The 26,991-nt window shown below is 45.3% G+C and overlaps 2 protein-coding genes across 2 annotated transcripts; one reads left to right on the top strand and one right to left on the bottom strand.

Annotated features, from left to right (window-relative positions):
- On the top strand, positions 1-6,317 carry SATL1 (spermidine/spermine N1-acetyl transferase like 1). The gene is made up of 6 exons (XM_066640193.1): positions 1-84; positions 1,724-1,775; positions 2,652-2,732; positions 3,598-3,699; positions 4,002-4,042; positions 6,147-6,317. Exons 1-6 carry the CDS (start codon positions 1-3, stop codon positions 6,315-6,317), a joined length of 531 nt encoding a protein of 176 aa, XP_066496290.1.
- APOOL (apolipoprotein O like) lies at positions 5,666-26,542 on the bottom strand. The gene is made up of 9 exons (XM_066640126.1): positions 26,474-26,542; positions 19,190-19,294; positions 18,379-18,498; positions 13,765-13,819; positions 13,110-13,208; positions 12,329-12,420; positions 11,920-12,033; positions 8,200-8,377; positions 5,666-8,079 (listed from the first exon to the last, which is right to left on the bottom strand). Exons 1-9 carry the CDS (start codon positions 26,483-26,485, stop codon positions 7,982-7,984), a joined length of 873 nt encoding a protein of 290 aa, XP_066496223.1. The 5' UTR covers positions 26,486-26,542; the 3' UTR covers positions 5,666-7,981.
- Between the last annotated feature and the right edge of the window lie 449 nt (positions 26,543-26,991).

A 26,991-nucleotide genomic window follows, 5' to 3' on the forward strand; every position in this document is an offset into this window, starting at 1 on the left:
ATGTCGAATGCTGACTGCCCAAACCGCTTCCGGGTTCGCCCAGCAGAGCCGCAGGACTGCCCAGATATCCTGCGTCTCATCAAAGTAAGCGGAAACAGGAAACCAGGTGATGGGGTGCCCAACAGTCTAGTCCCACATGTGCTGGCACAGCAAATACGTGCAAGAAAACCGGGTGCAGTCGGAGCCTGCCCAGAACCTCTCCCATACTCCTAGCCCAGGAGTCTCCAAACTCTGTCCCATGGTGCACCAGGATAATAATCTCAGGTGCGGCATGGCAGTGGAGAAGCCTTACCTTTCTGCAGCACAGTCTCCTATCTTCATACCTGATCTCTGCAGAAACTCATGCTGGGCGGCTGCTTCCACTGCACATTGCCCCAGAAGGCTCTGCGGCCCGATTTCCTGGGGGAAGCAGCTGTTCAGTGCAAGTTTCTGCAGAGATCAGGCACGACGATAGGAGGCTGCTTCTCACCACTGTTGCGCCACGTCCTAGATTATCCTGGTGTTCTGGATCTGGCCCGCGGGCCGGAGTTTGGAGATCCATGCTCTAGCCCGGGGGTCTCTAAACCCCGGCCCGGGGGCCAGATGCAGCCCACGGCAATCCTCTATCCGCCCAGCAGATCTCCTGAGAATCTCTGGCCCAGTTGACCAAACACAACCAGAGTTGTGCTTGTGGGGTGGAGAAATGGGAGTCCATTTAAGTGTGTGCTTTATTTCTTGGCCTGTGTTGATGCTTGGAGAAATCCTGAACATTTGAGCCCATTCATTTATTCGTCCATCGAAGTTCCATCTCTAATGTATTTAAATGTTATATTTAATTTCTTTTCCAGCCCTTGACACTCTGCCAGATATTTGATGCGGTCCTTCGGCCAAAAATTTTAGACTCCTGCTCTAGCCCGCCGCTCTCCACTCCACCTTTTTTCCTGCTCCCTTCCTCTCTTCCTTTTCAAATCCAGGAAATGGGGGGAGGAGGAATGGAGGTGGGCAGGTGGAGGTGGGCATCCACTGCCTGAGAGTAACACCTCAGTTGCTCTTTGATTCCCATGAGGATTCTCTGTGGCCTCAATGGAAATGGACAAGGACTGACAAACCTCTACCCTTGGTGACCTCCATCCTGGCTCTCTGGAGTGCTTCCTCCTGGCCCTTCCCCAGCTTTTTATCACCCTGCTCCCAAACTGCACACGTTTCTCATTCCTTACTTGTATGTGTTCCATTTCCTTGCTCCTGGGCAGCCATTAGGTTGCCTTCTTCCTTGTTTAGGGGTAAATGCAGCTCCTCCAAGCATCTCCCTGATCTTTGCAAAAGGACCCATCTGCGGGTCATCACCATCTCATTGCTTGTGCCAGTAGCACAGACACAGCTTCCCATGAGCACATCCTTGTCAGACTGGGACCTGTCTACTAGCCATGATGGCTACATGCTACCTTGAGGTTCAGGAAGCATGCTTCCACCTCCTGCTTGGGTCTTCCTGGGGACAGCTGGTTGACCACTGTGGAAAACAGGAAGCAGGACGGGTTGGGCGCAGCAATCTAGCAGGGCACTTTTTACATTCTTATGGTATGTTCTCTCCCACACCAATCTGAAATGCAAATGAAATAATTTCCACATTATTCCTACCTTCAGAGGCTGAGCTTCACTCATCCACTGGACTGAAGCACACCATTCCCAGTGGTTCTAGAGAGTTCCTTGCTAACAAGCTTGACATTCTGGTTTCTTATCTCCACAGGAACTAGCTGCCTATGAAAACATGCCTGAGGCGGTAAAACTAACAGAAGAGGGTAAAGATGACAACTGGCATGTTGCATTTAGAATACTGACATTTTCATTTATTTATTGCGTTCTTATCCCATCCAAACTACGGGGAACTCAGGGAAATATATGCGGTTGGGTTCCCAGGGCTGGCCCAAGACTCCCAATGCTTGAGGTGGTGCACCAAATGCTGCCCCCCTTTACCTGGTGGCAAGCAAACAGTCACTGCTCCTCCTTCTGAAAAGGGAGAATGAGATCGCAGAGGAAGTGTGAAGAGAACAGTGGGCTAGAACATATTTGGTAGGCTCAGAGACACTCTAGCCTGCCACTCTTCTCCACAATTCCTCTTTTGTTCCTTCTCCTTCTTCCTTTTCCAGTCTAGGGAGTGGAAAGAGTTGGGCAAACACAGGCATCCCTCATTAACCCATTACTTGTTGCAACTGCCTCAATTGACCTCATTGATGGGCTAGCACTGTGTCATTCCATTAGGTGGGAATCATGTTTTAAGTTCTACCTTGTATAAAAACACTCAGCCCAAAGAAAACTAAATAAAAAGGAGATCGACTTCTCCCTGACGTGCTAGGTTTCTATGGGCAGGGATTTTTCCCCCTTGGGAAACGCTTTGCAGTCTGCATAGTCTGGTTTTGTATCAGGCATGCACATGGTCATGAGGCCTGTAAAAGTAGCACTTTTGACACTTGTTGCAGTCAGAGGACAGGGTCCTGACAGAACCCAACAAATGGGTTCTGGTGGAGCTCCAGCTATTCTGCTCCCCAATCTCCTATGGCAGAACCCCCAAATTTGCCCTGAGTTCAGTTTTGCATGGATGCTTTTGGAAAAATTGCAATCATATTTGTTCATTTATATTGCTATTAATTGCATAACTTACATCAAACTTTTTTCAGATTTACTTAGAGATGGTTTTGGACCCCGTCCTTTCTTCCAGTGTTTAGTAGCAGAGGTGATGCAGGACGAGCAAAAAGCAGGTCAGCTTCCCAGGAAAACAAAAATGTCATTCATTTTTGACTCACTGCAGAGATGGCGGCAAACCTGGACGTGGCTTGACTCCACTCCAGTTCCAGACCTAGAAAACTTGGCAAAACTCCACGTGGCAGAGCCACGGCGCATCTTGAGAGAATGCAGCACATCTTGTGCAGTGAGTAGCAGCTCTGCCGTGTTCGGGTAGCTGCTGTGTCACAGCCCTGCAGAGCTCCACTGACACCCCCGCTTCCTGTGATGGTCACGGGGGGGGGGCAAGTCTGACCCCAGACAACTAGGCGTCATTCCCTCCCCATATCCCTGGACCTGGTACCCAATGGATTCCATGATCCACCAATCCGGCCTCCCGCAGTGCCTACTAATGTTGTTCAGAGGCTTACCAAAACAAATTTTAAAACAAATTTTCCAAATAATCCAGAGGCTGTGGTCCTATTCACACTTACAGGGGAGTAAGCCCCCCTGAATAGTATTGCTTGAAGCATATACTTAGCCTCTTGAAAGTACAGATCTGTTACATTTCCCCAATTCAATTACCATGGTAATATATTAAAAATCAAATACACCTTGAAATAAATCAGGACCCACCTGAAATTGGCTAACGACCCTACTAGTGGATCCCAACCCACAATTTGAGAAACACAGCTGATCTCTATAGCTGATATCTATAGCTGAGTTTTTAAATTTTAAATACTCACGAGGATATTGAAGTGTGTTACTGTTGATTTATCTGTACATTTGGATACTGTGCAGTTTTCTCGGACAGTGGTGCTTTTGGCCATAAGCAATGAATCTGTAAGTATATTTTTACATTGATGGCATATATCCTTATATAGTGGGTTGATTTCTCCCCAGGTCCCAATATTGTAGGTTTCGCGATGTACTACTATACATATGATCCTTGGGTTGGCAAGTTGCTGTACCTGGAAGACTTCTATGTCATGGATGATTTCAGAGGTAAAAAAATACAGAGGTTCTCACTCTTTTCCCAATATGAGCCAAGTAACTTTTCCGCTGAGCCATTCAGAGAGTTCCCACTGCAGCAAACTCCGTATTTCAAAAACAATGAATACGACTGGGATCAAAACATTGATCGTGTGTGTGCAAGTTTTCTATTATTCTGTACATATACACCCCTATTTTCCTCATGGATCGCTTCAAATGGGTAGGGGGGAGACAACAGAAATAGTTTCAAATGCATAAACTATTTAGCTCGGTATCTTGCTCACCAAAGGTGTCTTTTCATCCTGTTTTGGTAGGTTGGGGCATTGGAACAGAACTCTTAAAAATATTAAGCCAGGTAAGTTGATAATTGAATTCAAGACCTTAAACATTTAGTGTTGGGGGCCTAATTCCTGATTGCTGGTTACAGATGGGCCGTTTAGCTCTTTCAGTTAGTTATGAGTAGAGGTAGGAGAAAACAGTTTTATTTTTTTCGCGGATTATGGTGTTTTCCAAAGTTGGAAGTGCAGAAAGTAGTGTTATGTGCTTTTATTCAAAATTATAATTGCTTTAAAATAGGTAAGTGGTATAGTGCCAGCAGATGCAGCCACAGTCTTTACCCTAACCCCCATTAAGTAATAGATAAAAACCAAACAAAACTTTCTTTTTTTTTACAAAAATGAGAAGTGCAGAAAGTGATATTATGTATCTGAGGCATGGGGAGGCGGCGTGTGGCTTGTCCACACCTTGGAAAGCCTCCTGGAGGCATCCAAAAGACATTTCCAGATTTTTGTCCCCAGGGGATGTTCTGGGCATCTGGCCTTTGGGGTTGTTAACCTTGGTTGTTAACACCCTGGGGGTGCCAAAAGTTTTTGTGCCCCTGGGTGTCACAACCCTTAGCTAAGCCACTGACCTCAGGAAAAACTTTTTTAAAAAAACTTCACTTTGAAGGGGAAAGTTATGATTTCATGGGGGGTTCTTTTAAACATAGCTCTGGCCGTGATAAAACCCCTACCACCTTAGTTAACTGGACAGCTGAATTAGCCCCAAGCTCAGAAGCATAAAAGCACTTTGCCAGCTAAAATGTTCTATGGAAATTATTCATGAAATCACCAGCGACTGTTTTTAATGACTTAAGTGGAAGTCTGACAATAGCGGGAAACATTATTTTGTCAAGTCCATTTTATTTGAATCTTTCAAGGCTCCGAAGAATTGGCAAACAACCATTAGCCATAACAATTTATATTCAGAACTCTAAATGGATGTATTCTATTCCTGCACATCACTGTACAATTGGTCCAGATGAGAACATCGTGGTAGTTTGAGAATACATGAAAACTGTTTGTTAATTTTGTTTCTTTAAATTCCAAGCTGCATTTGGCATGATACCACTTGGGCAACAGAAATAACTTATAGATTAGAAACACGTTGCCCAGCTCAGGGTGCGCAGACCTCTGGGAATGGCAAAGAATGAAAATGGGAGAGAATAAAAGCACATCAGCAGGCTGGAAAAACAAAAAGGATAGGAAAATTTAAGGGGCTGAAAAGATGCGTCTATTATTTGAGGCTCCAATGAGATCAAACGCCTGGCAGGTTCAAGCAAAGAGGGGCTTCCCAGAGGCCAAAGAGATGCAAATTCTGCACTCTATGGAGACAAAAACGAATTGTATTTATTTTGCAGTCTTCGTCTTTTTCTCAGCCTTTGACATAATCAAGCATCTTTGGGCTCAGAGGATGAGCCAGTTTCCCAGAAACCGAATAGGTGTTTGATAGAGCAGAGGTGGCCAAACTTGCTTAATGATAAGAGCCACAAATGATAAACTTCAGATGCTTGAGAGCTGCAGGAGAGATGGTTTGAGACCTGCAATGTTTAAGAAGCACTTCAATCCTTAAAATATATTTACGCACCATGAACATTAAATGTATGTTTTAATCCAGTGGGATCTCAGTTTATACCCAATAAATAATCATAAACTTTGAATATTTTTAGTTTACCTTTTATATTGTGATGCCAAAAGGAGTTCAGCCAACATATTTCCAGGAGGAGCACATTACATGTTAGAGAGCCATGACATGTGGCTCGCGAGCTGTGATTTGGCCACCCGTTATATAGGGAAATCGCTTTCTGCCAAGTGGGACCACTGGTGGATTATTTAGCTTGCTGCCGTCAACCCAGACTGACAACAGACCTCCAGGGTTTCGGAAAGGAACTTTTCCTTGCCCTACCTGGAGATGCTACCAAGCAGGGGATCTGGCCCCACTGGCATGCACTGACTCCACCCACTGATCTGTGGCCACTCCCCTTCAGCCCCACTGGGGCATCAGATCAACACTTTTCCTGCTGTTTCGGGCTTCCCTTTCTTGGGTCATTATTATCACTGGTACAATAACATATCCAAATGATTAGGCACTGGCAACGCAACCCCACCATTCAATTGCGTGCGTTTTCCCTTTTCGAGCAGATCGCAATTGACAGCAACTGTGGCTGCATGCATTTTCTTGTCGTCGTGTGGAACAAGCCATCCATCGAGTACTACATGAGGCGTGGCGCTTCCGACCTTTCCACTGAAGAGGGCTGGCATCTCTTCAAGTTTGACAAAGAACACCTTGTCCGAATGGCTGCTGGAGAGTAAATGGAAGGGCCCGCCCCTTCTACTGCTCCAAGCTCTGAATGCAATAGGCTCAACCAAGTATGCAAAATCGCTCTCTCTTTCTCCTGCACCAATCTTCCAATTAAAACTGGCTAAAAAGCAGGATAGTAACACCAACAAACATTAAAAATAGTTTGCCTGTTTTAAGACTGGCATTATTTTGATACACTCCTGTTGTATTATTGAGCTCTGCTGGTCCTTGTATTTTTATTTCGCTTCATGTCGTCTTGCAATGATTTTCAGGTGGCCTAAGTCCAGTCTCCCAACATACCTCTAAAAAGGATATTGCTGAACTGTAAAAGGTGCAGAAAAAAAGAAACCAAATGACCCGGGGCCTGGATCACCTTCCTTAGGAAGAAAAGTTCCAATATGTACATCCTGAGGGGATTCGTTTCCAGCACCCCCATGGATATCAAAACCTGGAGATAACTAAATCCATGGGTTGTGGTCCAACAGGGCCTCCAGATGTGACCAGAACCCTGTTCCACTCATATCTGGAGCAGTTCTGAGGCCTACAGAGACCATGTGAGGCCTCAGAAGGCTCCCAGACGCAACCACAGAGCACCTCCAGTCATGTCTGGGAGCTCAGATCCAGCCTTCCACCATGAGTTTGGAAGAGGTGGTGAGTTAAACCTACAGGTCCCAAATCTGACAATTAGGAGTTTGGATACAAAGAGGCAAAGAAGGAAGGCCCACAGCCAGGTAGACAGACCAGGGACACACTACACTTGCTCCCAGTGTGGAAGGGATTGTCACTCCCGAATCAGCCTTTTCAGCCACACTAGACGCTGTGCCAGAACCACCATCCAGAGCGTGATACCAGAGTCTTTCGGGACTGAAGGTTGCCAACCAAAATATAGTTTCAAAAAAAAGGAAATTAAGAAGGTGGGATATGATTGAGGCATATTAAATCACACTGAAGATGCAGGCTGAAATAAACTCCCCCACTATAGTTTCCACTGTAGGGACCCGTCTTAAGATGTTAAGGAGACAGAGGTGTGTGCCTAGCTATGGATTTGCTGTACGTTATCTCCCCATGGGTGTGATAACCCCAAATTCCCCCTCAACTACTATCTGAGAAATACAATGCTTTTGTTGCAGTGTGCCAAGTCACCCTTGCACTCAAACCTCCAAAGCAAGAAAGCTGCTTAAAATCCATTGCACAAATCTGTAAAGCAATTATCCATAGAGATGACCGCTATCACTGTTTTATCCCTTCCTGTTTCTGAAGGTTAAGACGAGGTTACAGGGCCAGTCCAATAGCAAGACCCTGCAATTTGGGTATTGACACCCCCTCAATAAAAAATAGCGAACAACGAACGTTTCAATGCTTCTTTAGTATATTTAAAGTTATAATTTCTGCATTTGAGCAGAGGCGGCATAAAAAAATCTATCAACAGGAGGACTACAACCCACCTGAAGCACTTTGACAGCTACAGAGCAAACTGGCTCTCTGTATCAAGAGGCCGCAGACAGAAATGAGCAATAGAAAAATTGTTTGGTGGAAATGGAGGAGTCCACTGGCTGTGCTATGAGAATACTTGATCAAAGACCACCCCACCGAATACAAGTGCAAGTTACATAACGCCAGCTGAATGTCCCATTCATTGTGTTTTGTACCCTGGAAGATTTGCAGGTCTGGTCCATTAGCTTCTTGTGCTGTACATGTCTGCATCTTCTGGGCTGGACTGACCATGGTCCATCAAGCTGGGATCAGGTTTAAACTTGGATGCCTTCAGCGCATCTGTTAAACACATTGACACTGTTACAATGTATGCGCTTGCCACCTTCAGGAGAGATCCTAGTTAATATCAGAATGAGCTGGCACAACATAACTGCAGTGACGGCCACCTGAATTTCATACCTGTTATGACACTTGGCACTTTCAGTTCAGCTACAGAAGGCATAGATTCCATCTGGGTAACAGCGTTCTCTGGGTGAAACTGCAGTTCAGATGCTTTCACCTTCTCCTTTGATTCCTTGGCTATCATATGAGCTTCTGTGATGCTGTGGTCTATACTGGAGTCTGGAACTGAAACTTTCTGGGGCGGAAGATAAAAAAGGGAATTGTAACATAAGCCAGACCAAAAATGATAGCTATATGCATGCTTTGTGGTCACAATGCATTACAGAGTGGTTTCCAAATACAGATTTTTAATATCACACCCAGACGGTTGTTTGGCAATAGAGAAGCCTACGCAACTACAAAATGGAACTGCTGTAGAGGAAATGGTTAGAAACCAGTTTTAGATTTGCAGCCCAGGGAAGGAGAAGCCTCACTCCCTTCACAACTATGTATTCACTGCTACGTTTTCCTGGCAGCCATTCTGAAGGAAGTGCCGTTGGGGGTGCGCAATACCAAACTGGATCTGGTAGATCTCAATGATCTTCACTGAGATGGACTAATAAATTGCAACTATTTAAGTGATGCCTTATGAATCGCCTTGAGAGATCCCCATACGGGTGGGAAGACAGGATATAAGTGCTTCAAACGATAAATATCTCTAATGCCTCACTCCCCTTCTGGGTCTGCACGTGCTGGTGGCCCTGATCCCTCTGGATACAGTGCAACTGCTAACATTAGACATAGTCTATACTGGGCCAGCACATCTGAGCCACTGCCTTTGGGGTAAGTTAGGATTGGGCTGTAAGTTCTTTGCTAACATAGAGGTTCTTGTTACAGGCTACCAAATAATGGTAGGGGAAAGATTTGTGAGCTGTGTTTTTAAGTTAGGGCTCCTAAGGACTTAGACCAGGCGTAAAAAACACCCAACTACTTGGTCATCAGCTACAAATAAGCATTATAATTGGGCCATAAAGTGAAATTCTTTACTGAATTGGTTCTTTTTATTTGGGCCACAAATGGTAACTTTTTCAGATACCTGCAAGACAACTTGCTTTGAACATCAAGTCATAGCCCAGGAAGAACCTGGCACAGTGATGACTGGCCCAAGCTACCATTACTGTGACTACTCATCCTGACACAAAGCCTACGTTTGTGTGACTTCCACTCTTCCTGTCACCTCTGCCTCTTCTTCCTGCGCACATTAAATCAAGGCTGCAATGTTAAGTCCACTGACTAGGTTAACTGATATGTATGTATGGGAGCACACGAGGTTACTGCCAAAATCTTTGGGGCCTTTGAGCCTCATCGTGCACAACATAGCAGTGCTGAGCTTCCATGATGTTACCGTCTTTCTGCAGGCCAGCAACTAGAGATTTTGGGGTGAGGGGACTATAAGAGGATGACTGTAGAACATGAACACAGGCAGCGCCATACATTTAGAGCTATTGTACGACATGTTAATAATAATAATAATAATAATAATAATAATAATAATAATAATAATAATAATAATACAGGTATTTCTATACTGCCTTTCTAGGTCGTCAGATTTCTCCTCAGACTTTATTCAAGGTGGTTTACATAGGCAGGCTAATTAAATCCCCGTAGGGATTTTTACAATTGAAAGAAGGCTCTATCTTTCAAGAGATACAACAATTCAGATGTTTGGTTCTGATCTGGCCTCCATCCTCCCACGCTCAGAGCAGATGGAATAACTCGGCTCAGCTTGTCAGCTGCTTCAAGGTAGCACGGTGCCGGTGGCCTCGAACTGGTGACCTTCGGATGTTATCTTCAGGCAAACGGAGGCTCAACCCTCTAGACCAGAACTCCTGCCCTGTTATTGTGTAATGCTAGAAGCAGAGGACTTAGGGCCATTTCTTGGCCCAAACAATGTGTGGTGGAAGCAACTTTGCTTATGACTGAGCTGTTGGACATAAAACAGGGAGATCTGTACTTACCGAGAATCCCCCTTCTCAGTGGTCTCCATGTCCGTCTTAGTCCTTACAAGTGGGTAGCTCCTCCCTCTCAGGTAGGCAGACCAGAGTCTTTTGGTCATCCTGAGGGGAAGGGCTGCCTGGACTCCCCAGACTGTCCAAGCTTGAAGAGCCCTGCCCCTAACGCCAGATGTCCATCCAGAGGCACTGTAGTCCTCTGGTGTCACGTGCTGCGTTGCGTGTTGGCTCGGGGGATGAGTGCAGAATGGGCCCAGGTGGCGCAGGGCCCTACCCCAGGTTTACTGCTACTCTGCGTTGTACTGCGTCCCCCTGACTTTACGATTCTGGTGTTCAGCATGTACGGCTGCGAGGGCAGGCGGACTAATCCGGACATGGAGACCACTGGGAAGGGGGATTCACAGTAAGTACAAATCTCCCCGTTCTCCAGTGGGATCTCCATGTCCGCCTTAGTCCTTACAAGTGGGATGTGCCCAAGCAGTGCTCCTCAAGGGTGGGAGCTGCTGTAAGCTTATAGAGCCACGCTCTGGAGGACGTGCCTTGTAGTATTTACATACACAGGCACTGGGCTTTAAGATGTCTTAGCATATTTGGCATCAAGGACAGTCAGGCACGCCTGCGCAGTTGAGCACGCTCAACCAACCTTGAAAATATGTTGGGTCATTGAACTCTGTGCCTGTGAGCAGCAGAATGTTATGAAGGAGAATCATATCTAGGAATGTGTTTGTGGTTAAGCTAAAACTAGCGAGTAGGCAGCCAGTATAATCTTATTAACCTTTAATAACCCTTAATGTTGTAATAGTATTGTGTCATGTTTTTAAGATTTAATAAAGGCTGAGCGGGCTAGCCAGGAGCAGCGCATTTTCTCTTGATCTCCCAGCATTCTGCTTCGAGCTCTCCTGCCAGCATTATACCCTTTGAATCTATGACTGCCGCCTCATCCTTGCTCTGATTCCTTGCTATTTCAGTTCCTATTAACCCTTCAGTGCATCTGCTTTGTGTACTCTCAGCAAGCCACCAGGCCCTAGGCCTTATGGGCTTCCCAAGCAGCATCCAAACTGCGACATCTTTCAGTGCTCTGCACTCCCACCAAGCAACAAGGCCATAACAAGCCTTGGGTGCTTCCCAAAGCAGCATCTTGCGCTGCTACAGCGCCTTGCGAAAGCTGCATCCCCAGAGATGAAGGCGTCAAACTTGATAAATGTGTTAGGCGAGCTCCAGGTAGCTGCCCTGCCTACTGCCTCCAGGGAGGTGAGAGCCCTGAATGCGGCTGAGGTGGCGGCCCCCCTGAGGGAGTGGGCCACTATGCCCTCAGGGGGGTCCTTGCCGGATGCCCTGTAGGGCTCGGCTATGGCCTCTCTAACCCATCTGGAAATGGTGGGGGGAGACACCTTCCTGCCTTGGTCACTAAGGTAAAAAGGTAAAGATAAAAATAATAAATTACCCTCTTAGCTTCTCCAGTGTGTGTGTGTGTGGGGGGGGGCAGCCCCTCCCCTCAGTATGACCAAAAGACTCTGGCCTGCCTACCTGAGAGGGAGGAGCTACCCACTTGTAAGGACTAAGACGGACATGGAGATCCCACTGGAGAACTGGCTGCACATTTCTCCCCTTATATCGCCATACACAAATGGGCCTGACACCTCTTAAAAAACAAAATGTGAAAGTGCAAAGAGATGCCTGAGGGGGCCTTGAGGGAGCCAACACCCCCAAGACATCCATGGAACTGTGTTTTGGACACATGCACTTCAAAGTACAATGCAAATTAAAATACCCACACGCTGCCTACCTTGGTAGCTTTATTCTGGGTGAGTGGTACTTCAGCAGTGGATTTTTTTGTCCATAGCGATCCGATGGCTTCATAGGTTTTATGGCTTACAGCATAAACCTTTTTGCCCGTCACCTAGTTCAATTTTAGAAAACATTACTGTACTACACCACCAGCTTTAAAAATACTCTTGTGTAGGCAAGGCTAATCTGACTCCTCCACTAAATTGTGTGATTCACCCCACAGCAGAAGGAAATGCCTTGCAGTTATGGAGGACAATCGAGTCCAGGTTTTAAACTTTTAAAGTCTGGAGTTGAACGAAGGAGTTGTGAGAATTTTAAGGACATGGCGCATACAGAACTGTGGCATCAGTTCTACGTGTGTGACACTTAGAACATGACAAAAGTTCACTTGCATTGGGAGCGCTTACCTTTGCGACGAAGACCGACTGAACTGGGTAGCAAAAACATACACCCAGAGTGCCGAGACCCAACGGATAGGCAATTTTCTTAAATCTGGACCCTGTAAAAACCGGAATCAGTCATTTAAAATGAGGGCACTTGAAATGAATGGGGCCTGTCACCAAAGAATCCTCAGTCTGCTCAGAGCAACAGTGGACATATTCATTTTAAAGTAGCATCACCCACACTTGAGCCGCTTCTGAAGGAGTGATGAGGGGGCACATAAAGGGGGTTGAAGGTGGCATGCCACTCAGTTGGTCTGCAGGCAGAAGGTCTTCAGGAGGATGTTGTAGAGTGCTGCCTCTACATGAGTACAACCACATCCCTGCCTATGGTTGTGTTGGGGAGTGTTGGCATGCACTCAGCTGCTCATGGATACCACCACTGCTCTCTGTGCTGCGAGGAGGGGCTGTAGCTCAGTAACACAGCCTGTGTTATGTTCACAGACAGTCCTGGCTTCAACCCCAAACTTCTCCAGGGAGGGAGAGAGATCCCTGTCTGAATCCCTGGAGAGCTGCTGCCGGTCAACAACCGTGAACTAGCTGGCCAAAGGGACTGGCTCAGAATAAGGTAGCTTCCCAAGCCGACAGGGAAGCTGCTGTCACATGTGCCAACCTATTGCCTGGTTAACCTGCTGTTGAGGTTGTACACGCGGTGCAGAAACTGACTGGGTGAATATAACCCAGAGCCCCAAATCTTAAATAATCCATACCGTCAAGTCCTTATCACTGTGGAACAGGCATCACTTACCTTTCCTTGCCAGAACTACCCCAGTCAATCCAGAGATTGTAATTGCGCCGACTTTGGGGAGAAATTCCGGAGGTGGATTCTTCAAGTAAATATAGGCATCTTTAAAAACAAAAACAGACACCAACATCGAAACTGCAACACCAGAAGCCTATTTGATTTCACTTTGCGGTTCTAAGAATGGCAGGCAGAGGTGGGAAATCAGAAGACCCACCTAGTCTGTCACACTGCTCACAATGGCCAACCAGAGGTCCCAGGGAAGCCCACAGGCAGGAGAGGAAGGTCAGACCCGCCTCCAGCTATTCCTTCCTGCACCTGGCATTTAGGGGCACAAACACCTTAATAATAACTATTAGCCATTTAGGGGCATTTAGGGGCACAAACACCTTAATAATAACTATTAGCCACCAGCAGGTTTGTCCTCCATGAATTTGTTAAATCCCCTTTTAAAGTCTCCTAAACTAGTGGCTGTTGCCAACTTATCCAAATCATAAATGCCAACTTCACCACGCGGTATGTACAGTCAAGCAATATATTTGTAGAAACATCAGGATGCCCTTATTATCTCCCTCCCCAAAATGTGAACCAGATTTATTATTTACATGGCCAAAAGTGCATGGAGAGAGAATAGGTTTAAGCTTTGCATATACTCACCCACCTTTCCCAAACTGTACAGAAGATATTATTCCATTCTTGATGGAGAGGTAAGCACCCTGCAGAAACAAAACAAGTCAATTTTTCTCCATCTGAGCTTACACTGATGTGGTGAGAAACTCACAACTTTTACCTATAATGATCAAAGAACTGCTTTCACAAAGAGCAGGAAAGAGGAGTGTAAACTCTTTTAGTATGAGTTATTTGCAAGGAGGGAAAGAATGTGTGTTTGTGTCAACCACTGGGGGAAGAAATGCCTGTTGTGTTACTGGAATCAGGATCAATCCATATAACACAAGCGGGAAAAACTAAAATGTGACACACCCCCAGCTCCAATATTGCAAAAGTCATACCATAGGCAAAGCACAACATACTGAATGTGAAATTGATGTTCTTTCTATAATAATAAGACTGTCACAGAGTGTCATCAATGTGCAAGTTGATTTCCAAGGAAGGAGATGGCAGATCCCTGCCCCAAGGAGCTCACAATTAAAAAATGGCCACGAGGCAGACAACAGAGGAAGGGACTGGGAATCTGGCAGGGATAACTGGGACAACAATATGGCATCATTTCACATATGCATACTTAAGGTATAGCTCAGTGGTTCTCAAACTCTCTGGGAGCTTGAGAGCCACTAAGTTCTTGCATGGGCAGGAGGGGGGAGGCAGCTAAAGCAGAAGTGGAGCGCGATCGCTCCGCATCTACTTTCACTGCTGCGGGAAAGCCCTGCTTTCTACTTTCACTGCTGCGGGGTCGCGCCGGGCTCCCCGCACCCCCGGGGAGGCTGCAGGGGCTTGGGCACGTGTACCCAAGCCCTTGCAGCCCTTTTGAGCAGCGCCATCCTGGGGATTATGACACTGCCTCCGCCCCTTAAGGGGGCAGGGGCCAGGGCCCACAGGCTGGGGCGTCGTGACACCCTAGTTTGAAAAGCCCTGGTATAGCTACTGCACAGTATAGGCACTATAGGACCAAACATTTTTACTAGGAGTAAAACCCAGCTTTTGCCTTAACTGTGACTTATCCAACATTTGATGGCCATATAAAAATCCCTCCCCATGACTAACAGCTGGAATGCATAAAGTTTGTTTATGCATATCTTAGAGCAAAGGTTCTCAAACTTTGAGGGAGCTTTACTACCTCAGGAATTCTTGCAGGGGAGGGGCTAGGGCAACAACGCGATCCCCAGGATCGCGCCGCTAAGGGGGAAGAGGGGGAGTGCTTTGCACTCACGTTATGTTGGCAGGGCTGCAGCAGGCTGCAGGAGCCCTGTGCAGCCCTGCACAGCGCTCCCTGAGGCTTGGAACATTTGCTAAAAGAGGGCGCAAAGCACCACCTGCAAAACGGAAGTGCTTCTTGCCCTTTAGCGAACGTTCCAAGCCTCGGGGAGTGTTGTACAGGGCTGCGCAGGGCTCCCCGCACCTCCTGCCTTCTTGAAGTAAGTGCAAAGCACCCCCCCACCCCCTTTAGCAACGCGATCCTGGGGATCGCATCACTGCCTCCCTCCCCTTCCCCCACCCCTTGAAGGGACGGGGGAAGCGTTACACAAACTGGTGGGTCGCGACCCAGCAGTTTGAGAACTACTGTCATAGAGAGTAGTGTAATGTTTGACTTTTCCCAGTTTGGAGACCAGACCCTCCACGTCATACCACAAGCAGGTTGGGAAGCCCCCCTTGGTTTCAGAAGACACTTGCTGTCAAATGTGCGCAGAGAGGGTGCTATTGAAACATACAACAGTTTGGGGCATGGAACTCCTGCTGAAAATTTTTTTCTCAAATCTAGGCTATAAACAACAGGGTAATAAATCCATCCTTCCAAGTCATCTGTTATCAGACTAGCAGGTTCTTCTCCTTCTGCCACTACCACAGGCAGACTTAACTGGGGGTTGCTATTCTACTGCATTATCTATAGCCACTCCCCCTCAGCTGCAATACGAGGATAATACTAGGTAGTTATTTTATGGAGCTGACCTAAGAACTACATTGAGAAGCTACATGCTAAGTGTCTTGAACACTCAAAAGTCTTACACAAAAGTTGCAGTGGCACCTTTGGGGGCAAACGGCTTTTTATTTTTTTTATGGAGGGGGGAATTTTATTTCCTGGCACAAGGGGTGTGCTAAATCCCACCTTCAGCCACACTGCAGTTAAACCAGATTCTTTCTCCCCATCCACGGCTGATATTTTAAAGATAAATAAAAGACCCTCACCCAGCAGAGACTGCTGTGTTTGACAGGGCCCCACACTGCACAACTTTTGGGGGGAACAAAACCTGGATAGTTGTTTTGAATTTACACCACAAGAGGTCACTGCCAACACAGCTGAGAAACACAACAAAACAGTAGGGGTGGGAAGGAATTCTTTAAATTAATGAGGCTCAAAAGGCTTGGGGCTGATGAGCAACAAGGAGGCCCAGAATGTAATTCATTCTTGCTCCAGCTTTCTACCAATAGGAGGAAAATACTGTGAATGCGAAAGTTCTATGACTTTCTTTTTTAAATTTTTTTTTTATTAATACACACAAACATACACTGCAAACACACACTCCACAAACAATAGAGGTTGCAGGACATCATCTACCAAATTATTTAATACATCATTCTACATTCCTAATCTGCTATTCTTCTATACTTTTAACCCTCATTAACCTGAAAAATAAGGGAGAAAATTAAATGAACAAAAAAGAAAAAATAGAAAATATATAATTATCTCTAAATACCCTAAATTATACTTATAGACTACATATACTTCTTAGACTTTCTATATCATCATTTCTACTGTTCCTCTTTATATCAACCTTCTAGACTCCTTCCAATACCTAACATACAAAATATGTTTTATTAATATATGTTACTTCATATGATATATAAATCCTTCTTATCTAACTTTCCCTTTCTAAAAATTAAACACTTATTTTACCACACTAATAACCATTTTTACTATCTCTAAACTTAACATCCCCAAGTATATTTTCAATTACATATATATTTTTTAACATACAAATTTAACAATTTTTACTATCATATCATCATTCCAAAGCAATCTCAAACACTTTAATTCCAATTCTAATTCTTCTAAATTAACCTAGAAAATACTAACATATCTCTTATCTCAAATATAAAAATATCTACCAAATCATTACTCTATTTTGAATATCAATTCTTCTCCTTATCTCAAATTCTGTCCACTCATCTTAATATCTTACATTTCTTCCATCTCTTTTTCCTAATAAACTTCACATAAATCTTTCTCCACAATCGGTGCTTTAATAAATGTCCTCTTCTTGTTACTTCCATCAAATCCAAATTCTGGCAGATCCTCTCCTTCTCTTGATCCATTTCTATGCCTGTCAGTCCAACTGTTTCTTCTTGGCTCTGATCCGATGACATCTGAATACTTGTCTTCTGAGCTGCTCCATCAGTCTGCAACTCTATCAAAGTTCCTCTTCCAGGTTGTTGATCAATAATCTTCCCCTCCATTAAGCTTTTTTCTTTCGTGTCACTCAGTTTATTTATCTTGTGACTTAAGATTTCCACACTGATTTGAATTTGTAAAAATCGAATTCCTTGCTGATGACTAAACAGAATTAAAGTTTGTAATTTTTCTTCCATGAGGTTTCCCCATTCTTCCTCTGACATTTTTCCCTTTGCAATTCTCTTTTAATCCACTAGATATCATAAGCAGCTCTTTTTACTGTGGAATGTGGAATGTGAAATGCAAGACCTTCAGACTAAACAAAGTCAATTCGCCGCTCAGTATCCTTCCACATATTTAAATAGTCCAAAATAGTCCAAGATAAAGTCTAGTAAAATTAGTATCCAATATCAATTTGCAAAATTTGTAAAGTTATATCAATCAGATCATAGTCCAAATAATATCAAAATCGCACTGTAACATCTCAGGTTTAAAAAAAAACACCAGTAAGTCGAGGGAATATCCCCCTTCTCCTTTTTCTCCAGAATATTCTCCAGATCTGAACACAGATCAATTGTTGAAGCAGAGATTTGCATAATACAGTCAGCACTTACTTTGATCTCCTAATTTCCTTCTTCGTAGATGTATCACTGCAGGGGTTTTCACAGCTTAGTGGCGAATTTCGCCATTTCTCCTTATCTGCCTGGCTGTGTCTAGGGAAGAAAGCCCCCCGGTCAGGCTCTGACCTTCTCGAGACACTTTATACTGTCAGGATGACAAAGCCTCTCCTGGCTTTGTCCTCGGATTTCCTTGAATCCGCCAAAAATAAGGAGAAAAACAGACTAATTCCAAGAGCTCTGGAATCTGCTGCTCATGCACTGCCTGGCCCCGCCTCCCCTAGTTCTATAACTTTCTAATGAGTTCTATGACTGTAAACCAGATGCGTCCAGTTCAGGATTTCCAAAGTAACTGCAATTCAAAGGCGTTCTTCCAAAAAAAATGGTGGGGGTGTTTTAGTGTTTTTGAACGTTTCACTTTACTACTTTTATTTCAAAAGTTTGGCTAAGAAGTTCTTAGAGCTCAAAACGCATTGGGAACCCGGAAATGAAGGAATCCTCTTTCCACAAAGCCTTTGCTGGTCCACACCAGCTCTGATGCATTCAAATGCTCATTTAGGGCAAGACAATCAGCTTCGCTACTTTTCCTTACCTTGCACCCATTAAGATAGTAAGCAGCTGTTCCCCTTATTGAAGAAATCCCAGTTTGCAAGCGGCCAGGCTTCTCATCAACGTATCTTGATTTCTGAGATGGTGCATTATAAATAGACAGCTGGAGAGGGAAGGAGAAATCTCACTAAGCGGGTCTCATAACGGTAAAGGAAATATTCCTGCATTCAACTTCTACTGGTATTTTCACACCATCTCCCTATTGCAGAGGTTCTCAAACTTCTCCAGAGTATATCTCCTGAGATAAGTGTTTGCAGGAGAGGGGGTGAAGGCAGTGATGTGATCCCCAGGATCATGTTGCTAAAGGGGGGCTGCTTTACTTACTGAGGGTTGCTGTAACATCCAGGAGTTTCGGGGAGCCCCGTGAAGCCCTCTGCAGGGCTCCCCGAGTGTTAGAATGTCAGCAGAAGTTATCACAAACCACTTCCTGGTTGCAATCATGGAACTGGAAGTGGTTTCCAATCCCTTTTCCCCCAAAATTCTGGTGCAGCAGCCCTCAGCAAGTAAAAGCAGCCCCCTTCACCTCCCTTTAGCAATGCAATCCTGGGGATCGCATTGTTGCCTTCTCCCTTCCCCTTAAGGAGGCAGAGTCCAGGGCTCTCATTGCCCCAGTTTGAGAACCACTGCCCTACTGGATCGGTGGCATGGGCAAGACACTATTCCCTACATGTTTTGTTTTATTTTACCAAGTTTCTGCAACACTGTACGGTCTCTTGCAAGGCAAAATTCAGAGGAAAGCAGATGCATCAAACAGTTTATTTATAAAAGGCGCAGGGAAACCTTATAAATCCTACCTGATGTGCCTTAATTTGATGGGATTTTGGGTTGTCTTCTGTTGCAGCATAGACATTCATAGATGCACATGCCAACGTAGTAGGAAGCGCTGCCCATTTTGCTATCTGTGTGGGGCAAGGGGAGGGGAAAAAGAGAAATCCAATATATATTAATTGCTTAACAGGAAAAACATATTCTTCCTTTCAAAGATCCAATTTACATCTATCGACCTGGGAAAACTATTAAAGTGGTTCACAACACTCCCCCCCCCCCCACAAGTACTTTAAGTACAGAAAAATTCAAGGACATTTTTAAAAATATAGTCCTTTCCATAGGATGTCAGAAGTTGCTTTCACAGCTGTCAAGGATCAAAATGCAAGGAATCAAAGATGTTTATGCTCAATCTGCATGGAGGGCAAGTTGCTTACTATAATTTCTGTACGCTCCCCCCCCCCCTTTTTACAGGTAAATTTCTTAAGTGGTCAGAAGTTTCTTGCTGCAGGGCTGACATGACTCTAGAAAGCACTGAGTACACAGATGGTAACATACCCAGACCAAATCATCACATTAACGGGAAACATAAAAAAATGAATCACAGCGGATATTCTTATCATAGTCACAATAAAATGCCACTTGAAAGGAGGGCGACTGCTCATATACAAACAATATCTGGACTTGACTTCTAACAGAAAATAGTCTACTTATAGTGCAGGCAGGACTGGGCACATGATCAAAGATCCTTCTAATTTTTTATTGTGAGAAACGCTTAATCTATTTTATCTTGACACTCAGGCCTGCAACTGCAAGAGACCCCTTGCTCTGCCACTTGAGGAAATGGTATCTAGTTTTGGGGATGGTTTAATTGTTGCATTTTATTATATTTGTTGATCCCTGACTTGAGAAAGACTATATTAAAAAGACAAGCAACACATTTTCTAGAGAGAAGGCTGTATGTTAACCGCTAGTCAAGCTATAAAACCCAGTCAAGCATGTGGGGAGATAAACCTACTGTTCACTTATTTCAGCTGTTTGTAATCTGTTTTCAATTTAGAGCAGTGTTTTTCAATGTTTGACCTCCACTTCACATGGCCCACCTATTCAAAGTACCACTGGAAGTAACTGGTGATGATGTCATTCAGTTACTTCAGGATTGGGAGGCCAGATGCAATGCAACAATCACCAGTAAGAGGCTTAGGGTGGATGGGAGGGCTTTTTCGAGCATGGAAAAGTATGCTTTGGAGCTCTGCACTGCACAGGAGTATGCACTGAGCCTTCTACTGCTGTTTGTTGTGTCATGTTCTTGATCTCGCTGCTGGGCAGCAGGTGTCCAGCGAACACCACCAGACACCACCTCAAGCACCACAGGTGGTACCTGTACCACTGGCTGAGAAGCACTGACTTAGAGCAAACTTCATTGTAGCTGCCCCTTATCTCAAATTCTTCCCCAAGACCTGCCTTTGGTGCTAAACTCTAGTGTACCCGAGTTACAACCAAATACATGTATAGATGCCTCCCCCCCCCGGTATCCGCAGGGATTCCATTCCAGCCTCCCTGTGGATATGGAAATCACGGATACAGGGTTACACTATATAAATATAAACACTATATAAACATATATTCTACGTCCACTACAGTACCTTTGTTTTTTTCATTAGCAGCACTTGAAGCACAGGTATTTCTTGCTTAAACAAGGAACACTCTTGCTTAACTGAAGAATGCAACATGCAGACAATCTGCCTACATGGTATAGGGAGGAGACTATCAGATGTTAACAGGAAGCAGGACAGTTCCTGTTTCCTGTTAACGTTTGGTTAGTCTCCTTGTAGCATGAAGGCTGGTTGCCTACACCTTGCTTTCCTCAGTTGATATTCCTTGTTTAAGCAAGAAACACCCATGCTTCAACAGCTACTAACGAAAAACAAAGGTATTGTAATGGGCGCAGAGGGTGCCCCCCCAGATCAGCAGATAAGTGAAACCGTGGATACTGGATCCATAAATATGGGGGGGGGTGTGCCTGTACATGAAATAACTATACATCCTTTACACATCAATTGTCGTTATCTACAAAAACCACACCAATAAATTCCTGAGTGAAATAAGCATCACTTAAACACAGAGCATGGAACTCTCCAGCAAAACATTCTCAACTCCTAGAATGCAAAAAAGCAGGAACCGACTGTTAAATCTGAGCACACCAGTGTAACTAGTTTTGTGGCTTGAAGTGTCCTTCCAAAAGAACTGAATTCTGGTCCACGTTTTCCATACCCAGAGTATCAAACCAGCTACTGCAGATAATGAAAAAGAGAAGAAAGCAAATGGACTCACTGTGTTGAAGGAACAAAGGAATGGACAAATGAAGCAGCGGAGGTGAAAAAGAAAAAATGCAAAGGTTACAGATTTGAAAAAGCAGAGAAGCCGATGACTGGATCTGGAGTTATTCAGGGACCCACAAAGGCATGAATACCATACAGAAAAGGAAAGCAATCAATTTTTTCTTCCACCCCAGAGCAAAAGTGGAATAAATTCTTATACTTTGAACATTTAAGGAGCGAGAACTTAGAAAAGAGAACGTGACAGCCCGCCAAGCACATTGTGATTAACTCACGAGAAGATGCACTTGCGAAAAACATGGTCACAGACAAGATGTTCAGAATCTGGCCTACAGGGTGATAAATACTCTCACTCAGATTTAATCTGGACTTCTAAAACCAGAAGGTGCTAAGGGGGATCCTCAGCATCCCACAGCCACCCTTAATTCTGATTTTTTTTCCCTGAGCGTGTGCTATGCTTTGAGATGTGTATCTATATGCCTCTCTCTCTCTTACACACACATACACACAGGAATCTGAAGTTCTGAGTCTGTAAACTGCATAAAATAAATATTTATTTAGCATATGGCATATAATACCTGGACATATATCAATTAGACTAGATCAAATGTCAATGTCCAGTTTGTCCAGCCATTCAAGGACAGAGTTACCTTCACTGAAAAAGTCAGACTGTGGGCCAGTATAAGCCCTCACTTTGCAGTCAGACACAATGTGGTACATGGTTTGGCGGGAGAACCCACAACCACACTGTGGGGTAAATACTAGCCCCCATTTAAACATTGAGTCCTGACTAACACCATGTAGGGTACGGATCCTGTTCAAAGATCCTGTGTAGAAGTTTTTACATGTGATGAAACACACATCCCACAATATTTACACAGGGAAGAGCTGTGCTGTGACTTCTGAAATTAACTCAGATCTTGAATGGCACTAATTGCTTTGCTTTGGGATGTCTACCGAAGTCAACTGCATGATGACTAACAAAATGCTATAGCACTGTACATCACTGCCCAGCAATTATTTCGAGGCAATTATCCAGGAGGAAGCATTTACTCAGAAAAATCCTATTACAGTCACAAGCCTCAGATACATGGACAAGAGTGAAATTCTGCCCAAGGAGCTTTCTGTCTTAGACAAATTTGGAGAAGTTTAATGCTTTGTGCAGCTGTTCCTCGCCCTGGAAGAAAGCATCTCAGAAAGCAATCAAAGAGCCTTTCAGTCTTCAGCAGGATTCTCAACGCTTTCAAGACTGGAACCTGGAGCTGACAGTTTGTTCGTCTTCACACAAGCTTTAACATGAATTTGGTTGCTTATTTAAGTGGTGGGTAACAGGCTGGACAGCAGATCAGGACTTCCCGATTTCAAATCTCACCTCTGCCACAAATGCACTCGGTAGCCTTAAGAAAGTCACTCGGCCTCAGTCTTTCCCATCTGCAATATGGGGATAAAACTTGCTCGCCTTTCCGGGCTGTTGTAACAACACCATCAACATAACCACTTCCCGAATCTTGTTGCACCTTAACCTTTATTTCAACAGTCTAACCCAGCTCATGTATGTTCATGCTAAAAACCAAGCATGATTATTTCAAAAGTGTCACAAGACACTCTTACCCCTTTTACAAGGCAATACACATGCAGGACATTGGACACTCAAAACATTACACAAATGCTAAATATAAACTCGTACCATTATTTATAGGATACATTTTCCATTTCTGAGCACCCTCTCTCTATCTCTTTCTCACTCTCACACACAAAGATGCAGAAGTAACAGCAAACAGAAAGCCCACAACTGGACATGACCAAAATGTAACACTCACAAGAGGCGTGAAATGGTTTTTGCACTGAATCAGAATTAAACTGTAGAATGTAGTCAGCTGAAAGAAGGTTACAGCAAACAGAATTGGGAGGGCATGGTATAGACTTAATGAGAGATGCAAGGAATGCCATCTGGAGCAAAACCAGCTGATGTAGCTGTCACACCACTAAATGATCACACTCCTCAGTCACAGCTGCCATTCTTTGAAGTCATTTTACATGGCAATTTGCCTTTCAGAGAAAGGAATCCCAGGTAGGGATCCTGTTCCACCGCTACTGTGTCTTGACACTAAGGTTGCACCTTGAGGGCTGTCGCGAACACAGCACCGTCAACCATGTTGTACTTGGGGGATGTGCCATTCTACCCTGGCCAGCGAAGGTGCCCAAAGGGCACTTCTGAATTACCAAAAGCTGCTGGAAAGTTTCTCTTTCCATGCTCAGGTGACTATACTTTCCTAGGTTGGATAAACCTTTTAAGCACATTTACTGTAGACGTAGTTATCACCTAAGAAGCCTTCAACTGTTTTTAGGTGTTAAGGAAGAAGAGCAGCTTTACTAAGTTCAACACAAGAATTAGCAAGGCTGCCTAAGTCCAATGTTAGAGTCAGAGAAAAGAAACACACGCTCTGATGTACACAAAACTGAGAAAATTCCTGCTTAGCTACAGAATGACCAGGGGCCTGCCACTATCTCTCAGCATCATCAACCTCACTGGTTTGTTGTGAAGCCAGAAGGAGGGGAAGAACTATGTAAACTACCCTGAGCTCCTTGGAGGAAGGGTGGTATGTGAAAAATAATTAAATGGTGTCTCCAAGGACTGGTTTCTGCTTCAGGAAATGTAAGAAAGGGTACAAGAGGATGCAAAGACCTTTACACAGTGGATGCTCTTTACACTCTCATACAACCTGTATGACCTATCCCTATCTGAGTAAAGAAATATTTTCTCTTGTCTGTTCTAACTCTCCCAACACTCAATTTTAGTGGATGTCCCCTGGTTCTGGTGTTGTATGAGAGATACAGTGTAAAGAGGATCCGCTGTGAGATACAGGAAGCTGGACTAGATGGGCCTATGGCCTGATCCAGTGGGGCTGTTCTTATGTTCTTAAGACAGGCATGGGGGGGAAATGACTGTGATTCTAGGTGTCCCAGGGGCAACTCTTGACACATCCCATACTCAAGAGATTTTTTTGAGACTTAAATCCTTACTGAAGCATTGCATGAGCAGGGGTGCATTTTTCAACACACAGCTGAAATCAAAAGGGGAAAAGTCTTCCCCATAATAAAGACGGATCATTCAAAAAGCAGCTTGCAAGGATTCCCCCAGGACATCCACCATGCCGAAATAAGCAACCAAGGCAGAGGAAGGCAGCAGAACCTGAGGAAAGCAGGAAGCACTGCGGGAAGGAGAAGGGTTGAAGGGCAAAGAATAAGTTCCTGCAGAAACCCCGTCAGTGGTTTTCGCTTTTTAGTACCAGCAACTACGTTTTAGAATGACAATCTGTTGGGACTCACTAGAAATGGTTAGATTAACCAGGAAGTGATGTCATTAACTCAGAAGCGACACCATCCACTTAGGCTTCAAACCTCAGCCACAACCGACCAAAGGTCCCATTACACAGCACACGCTCGTGCTGTTACTTGACATAGCTCGGAATTCAAACATTCCAGCTTGGAAGTCAAAGCAAAAGGTGGATCCTTCTCCAACCACACAGCCCTCCCTCCTTCCCTGTCCCAACTTCCTACCTATTTGGGGCAAAGCACAAGGCCTCTCTCTCGCTGGGAGCCTACTCTGCCCAGATGTTCTGTACCTTGTATTTCCAGTTCTGTATTTTCAATGGTGGCTAAATTAGATGCCACATGAACCACTTGAAAGTGGTTCACGACTCACATGGCGGGTCCTGATGCACAGTTTGAGAAATGCTGCCCTATGTAACAGTATGAGATCAAGGCTGCAATCCTATGCACAGTTTTCCTGGGAGCAAGTCTCACTGAGCTCAGTGCAATGTACTTCTGAGTAGACAGGCACAGGATTGGGCATAGAAACTGCTTTGCAAGAAGCTTAAGAAAAAGGGCAATAGTAAAGCTAAAATACGCTCCCTTTGGGGCCAGTGGGGGGCAGAGATAAGAGGAAGGCAAGCGCCACACGCCCTTCTCCAAAAGGCTGACGTTTCTGAAATGCCAGGAGGGCCCAGAGCCACCCTTGCCCAGCTCTGTGCCACGGGAAGGAAGTCAAGGGTGTACTAGGAACATGGGAGGGAAGCACTCCACACATGCTCATAGATACCCTCCCAGCACTCTGCCTGTGCTTGGAGATGCCCTCATCACCACCGATCAAGTTGGAAGGGTGCACTAAGTGGTGCAGGAGGGGAGCGTTCTGCACATGTTCAGAGATACCCCATCACCTCCTATCATGTTGGAAGACCATACTAAATGGCATGGAAGAGGAGACATCCTCCCCGTCACTCTGCACATGCTCAGAGACACTCCATCACCTCCTATCTCATTGGAAGGGTGTGCTGCATGGTGCAAGGAGCACTCTGCCCATGGTCAGAGAACTTCCCAGGCACTCTGCACATGCCCAAGGACACCCCCATCACCTCCTATGATGTTGGAAGGGTGTACTTAGGGGTGTGGGAGGGGAGCACTCTGCACACACTCAGAGACACCCTCTCCAGCACCCTGCACACGCTCAGAGAGCCTCCCAGGCACTCTGCATATGCCCAGGCACTCTGCACATGCTCAGAGCCAACCCTTCACCTCCTATGACGCTAGAAGGGCGTACTGAGTGGTGTGGGCGGGGAGCGTTCAGCACACACCCAGAGACACCCTCCCTGGCACTCTGCACACGCTCAGAGAGCTTTGCAAGCACTCTGCACATGCCCAGAGCCACCACATCACCTTCAATGGCGCTGGAAGGGCGTGCTGAGTGGTGCGGGAGGGAAGCACTCTGCACACGCTCCGCTACCCTTCCTGGCACTCTGCACACGCTCTGCAAGAGGCACCTGCCCCGCCACCCCCTCCTGGCGCGCCTGGAGCGCTCTCCGTGGCCTGGCGCTCCTCTTCACGGCGGGGGGGGGGCGACAAAGGGCGCCAAAGCGCCCCCGGCCGTCGCCTCAGCTGCCGGGCGCTCAGGAGGCGGGCGCAGGAGCCACTCACCTTGGCCGCCATCTTGGCCCCGCCTCTTTTCCCTGGGCGGGGGAGCGAGCCGAGGTGCGCCCGGAGGCCCCGCCCCACGCGTGACGTCGAAGGAGGAGGGAGGGGTGGAGAGAGTCGGCCGTGATTGGTGGAGCGGCGCGTGACGTTTCGGTCCCGCCCACCGCGCCTTGCTCAGCCTCGTGCGGGGCTGAAGGAGAGGGGGAGGAGCTTCCCTTGACGCCCTGCAAGGCTGTGCAGTGGTCTGCAGTGGTCTCATCCATCAGCCAACCAACTGCAGAGCCCTGTTCCTTTGCAATGACTCATGCATGCATGCATGCATTAATTAATTAATCAGTCAATTAATTAATTAAACCAATTTCTTTATTAATTAATCATTAAAATAATCACTTGATCATTATTAATTATTAGTTTATTGCATTGTTTGCAATTAATTCATGCATTAGTTAATCAATTAATTGCAGAGTCCTGTTCCCTTGCAAGGAATTAATTTAAAAATAATTACTTAATTATTAATTCGT

The sequence above is a fragment of the Tiliqua scincoides genome, chromosome 12, assembly GCF_035046505.1.
Source record: "Tiliqua scincoides isolate rTilSci1 chromosome 12, rTilSci1.hap2, whole genome shotgun sequence".
Classification (NCBI taxonomy): Eukaryota; Metazoa; Chordata; class Lepidosauria; order Squamata; family Scincidae; genus Tiliqua; species Tiliqua scincoides.

Excerpts from the sequence above, each read along its gene's own strand:
- SATL1 (XM_066640193.1), top strand. The coding sequence starts at position 1 with ATGTCGAATGCTGACTGCCCAAACCGCTTCCGGGTTCGCCCAGCAGAG. Across the intron at positions 1,776-2,651 it reads GGTAAAACTAACAGAAGAGG|ATTTACTTAGAGATGGTTTT; the intron begins GTAAAGATGACA and ends AACTTTTTTCAG. Across the intron at positions 3,700-4,001 it reads TGTCATGGATGATTTCAGAG|GTTGGGGCATTGGAACAGAA; the intron begins GTAAAAAAATAC and ends CTGTTTTGGTAG.
- APOOL (XM_066640126.1), bottom strand. Across the intron at positions 13,820-18,378 it reads ACTATCTTAATGGGTGCAAG|GGTGCTTACCTCTCCATCAA; the intron begins GTAAGGAAAAGT and ends TTGTTTCTGCAG. Across the intron at positions 12,421-13,109 it reads GGTAGTTCTGGCAAGGAAAG|GGTCCAGATTTAAGAAAATT; the intron begins GTAAGTGATGCC and ends CGGTTTTTACAG.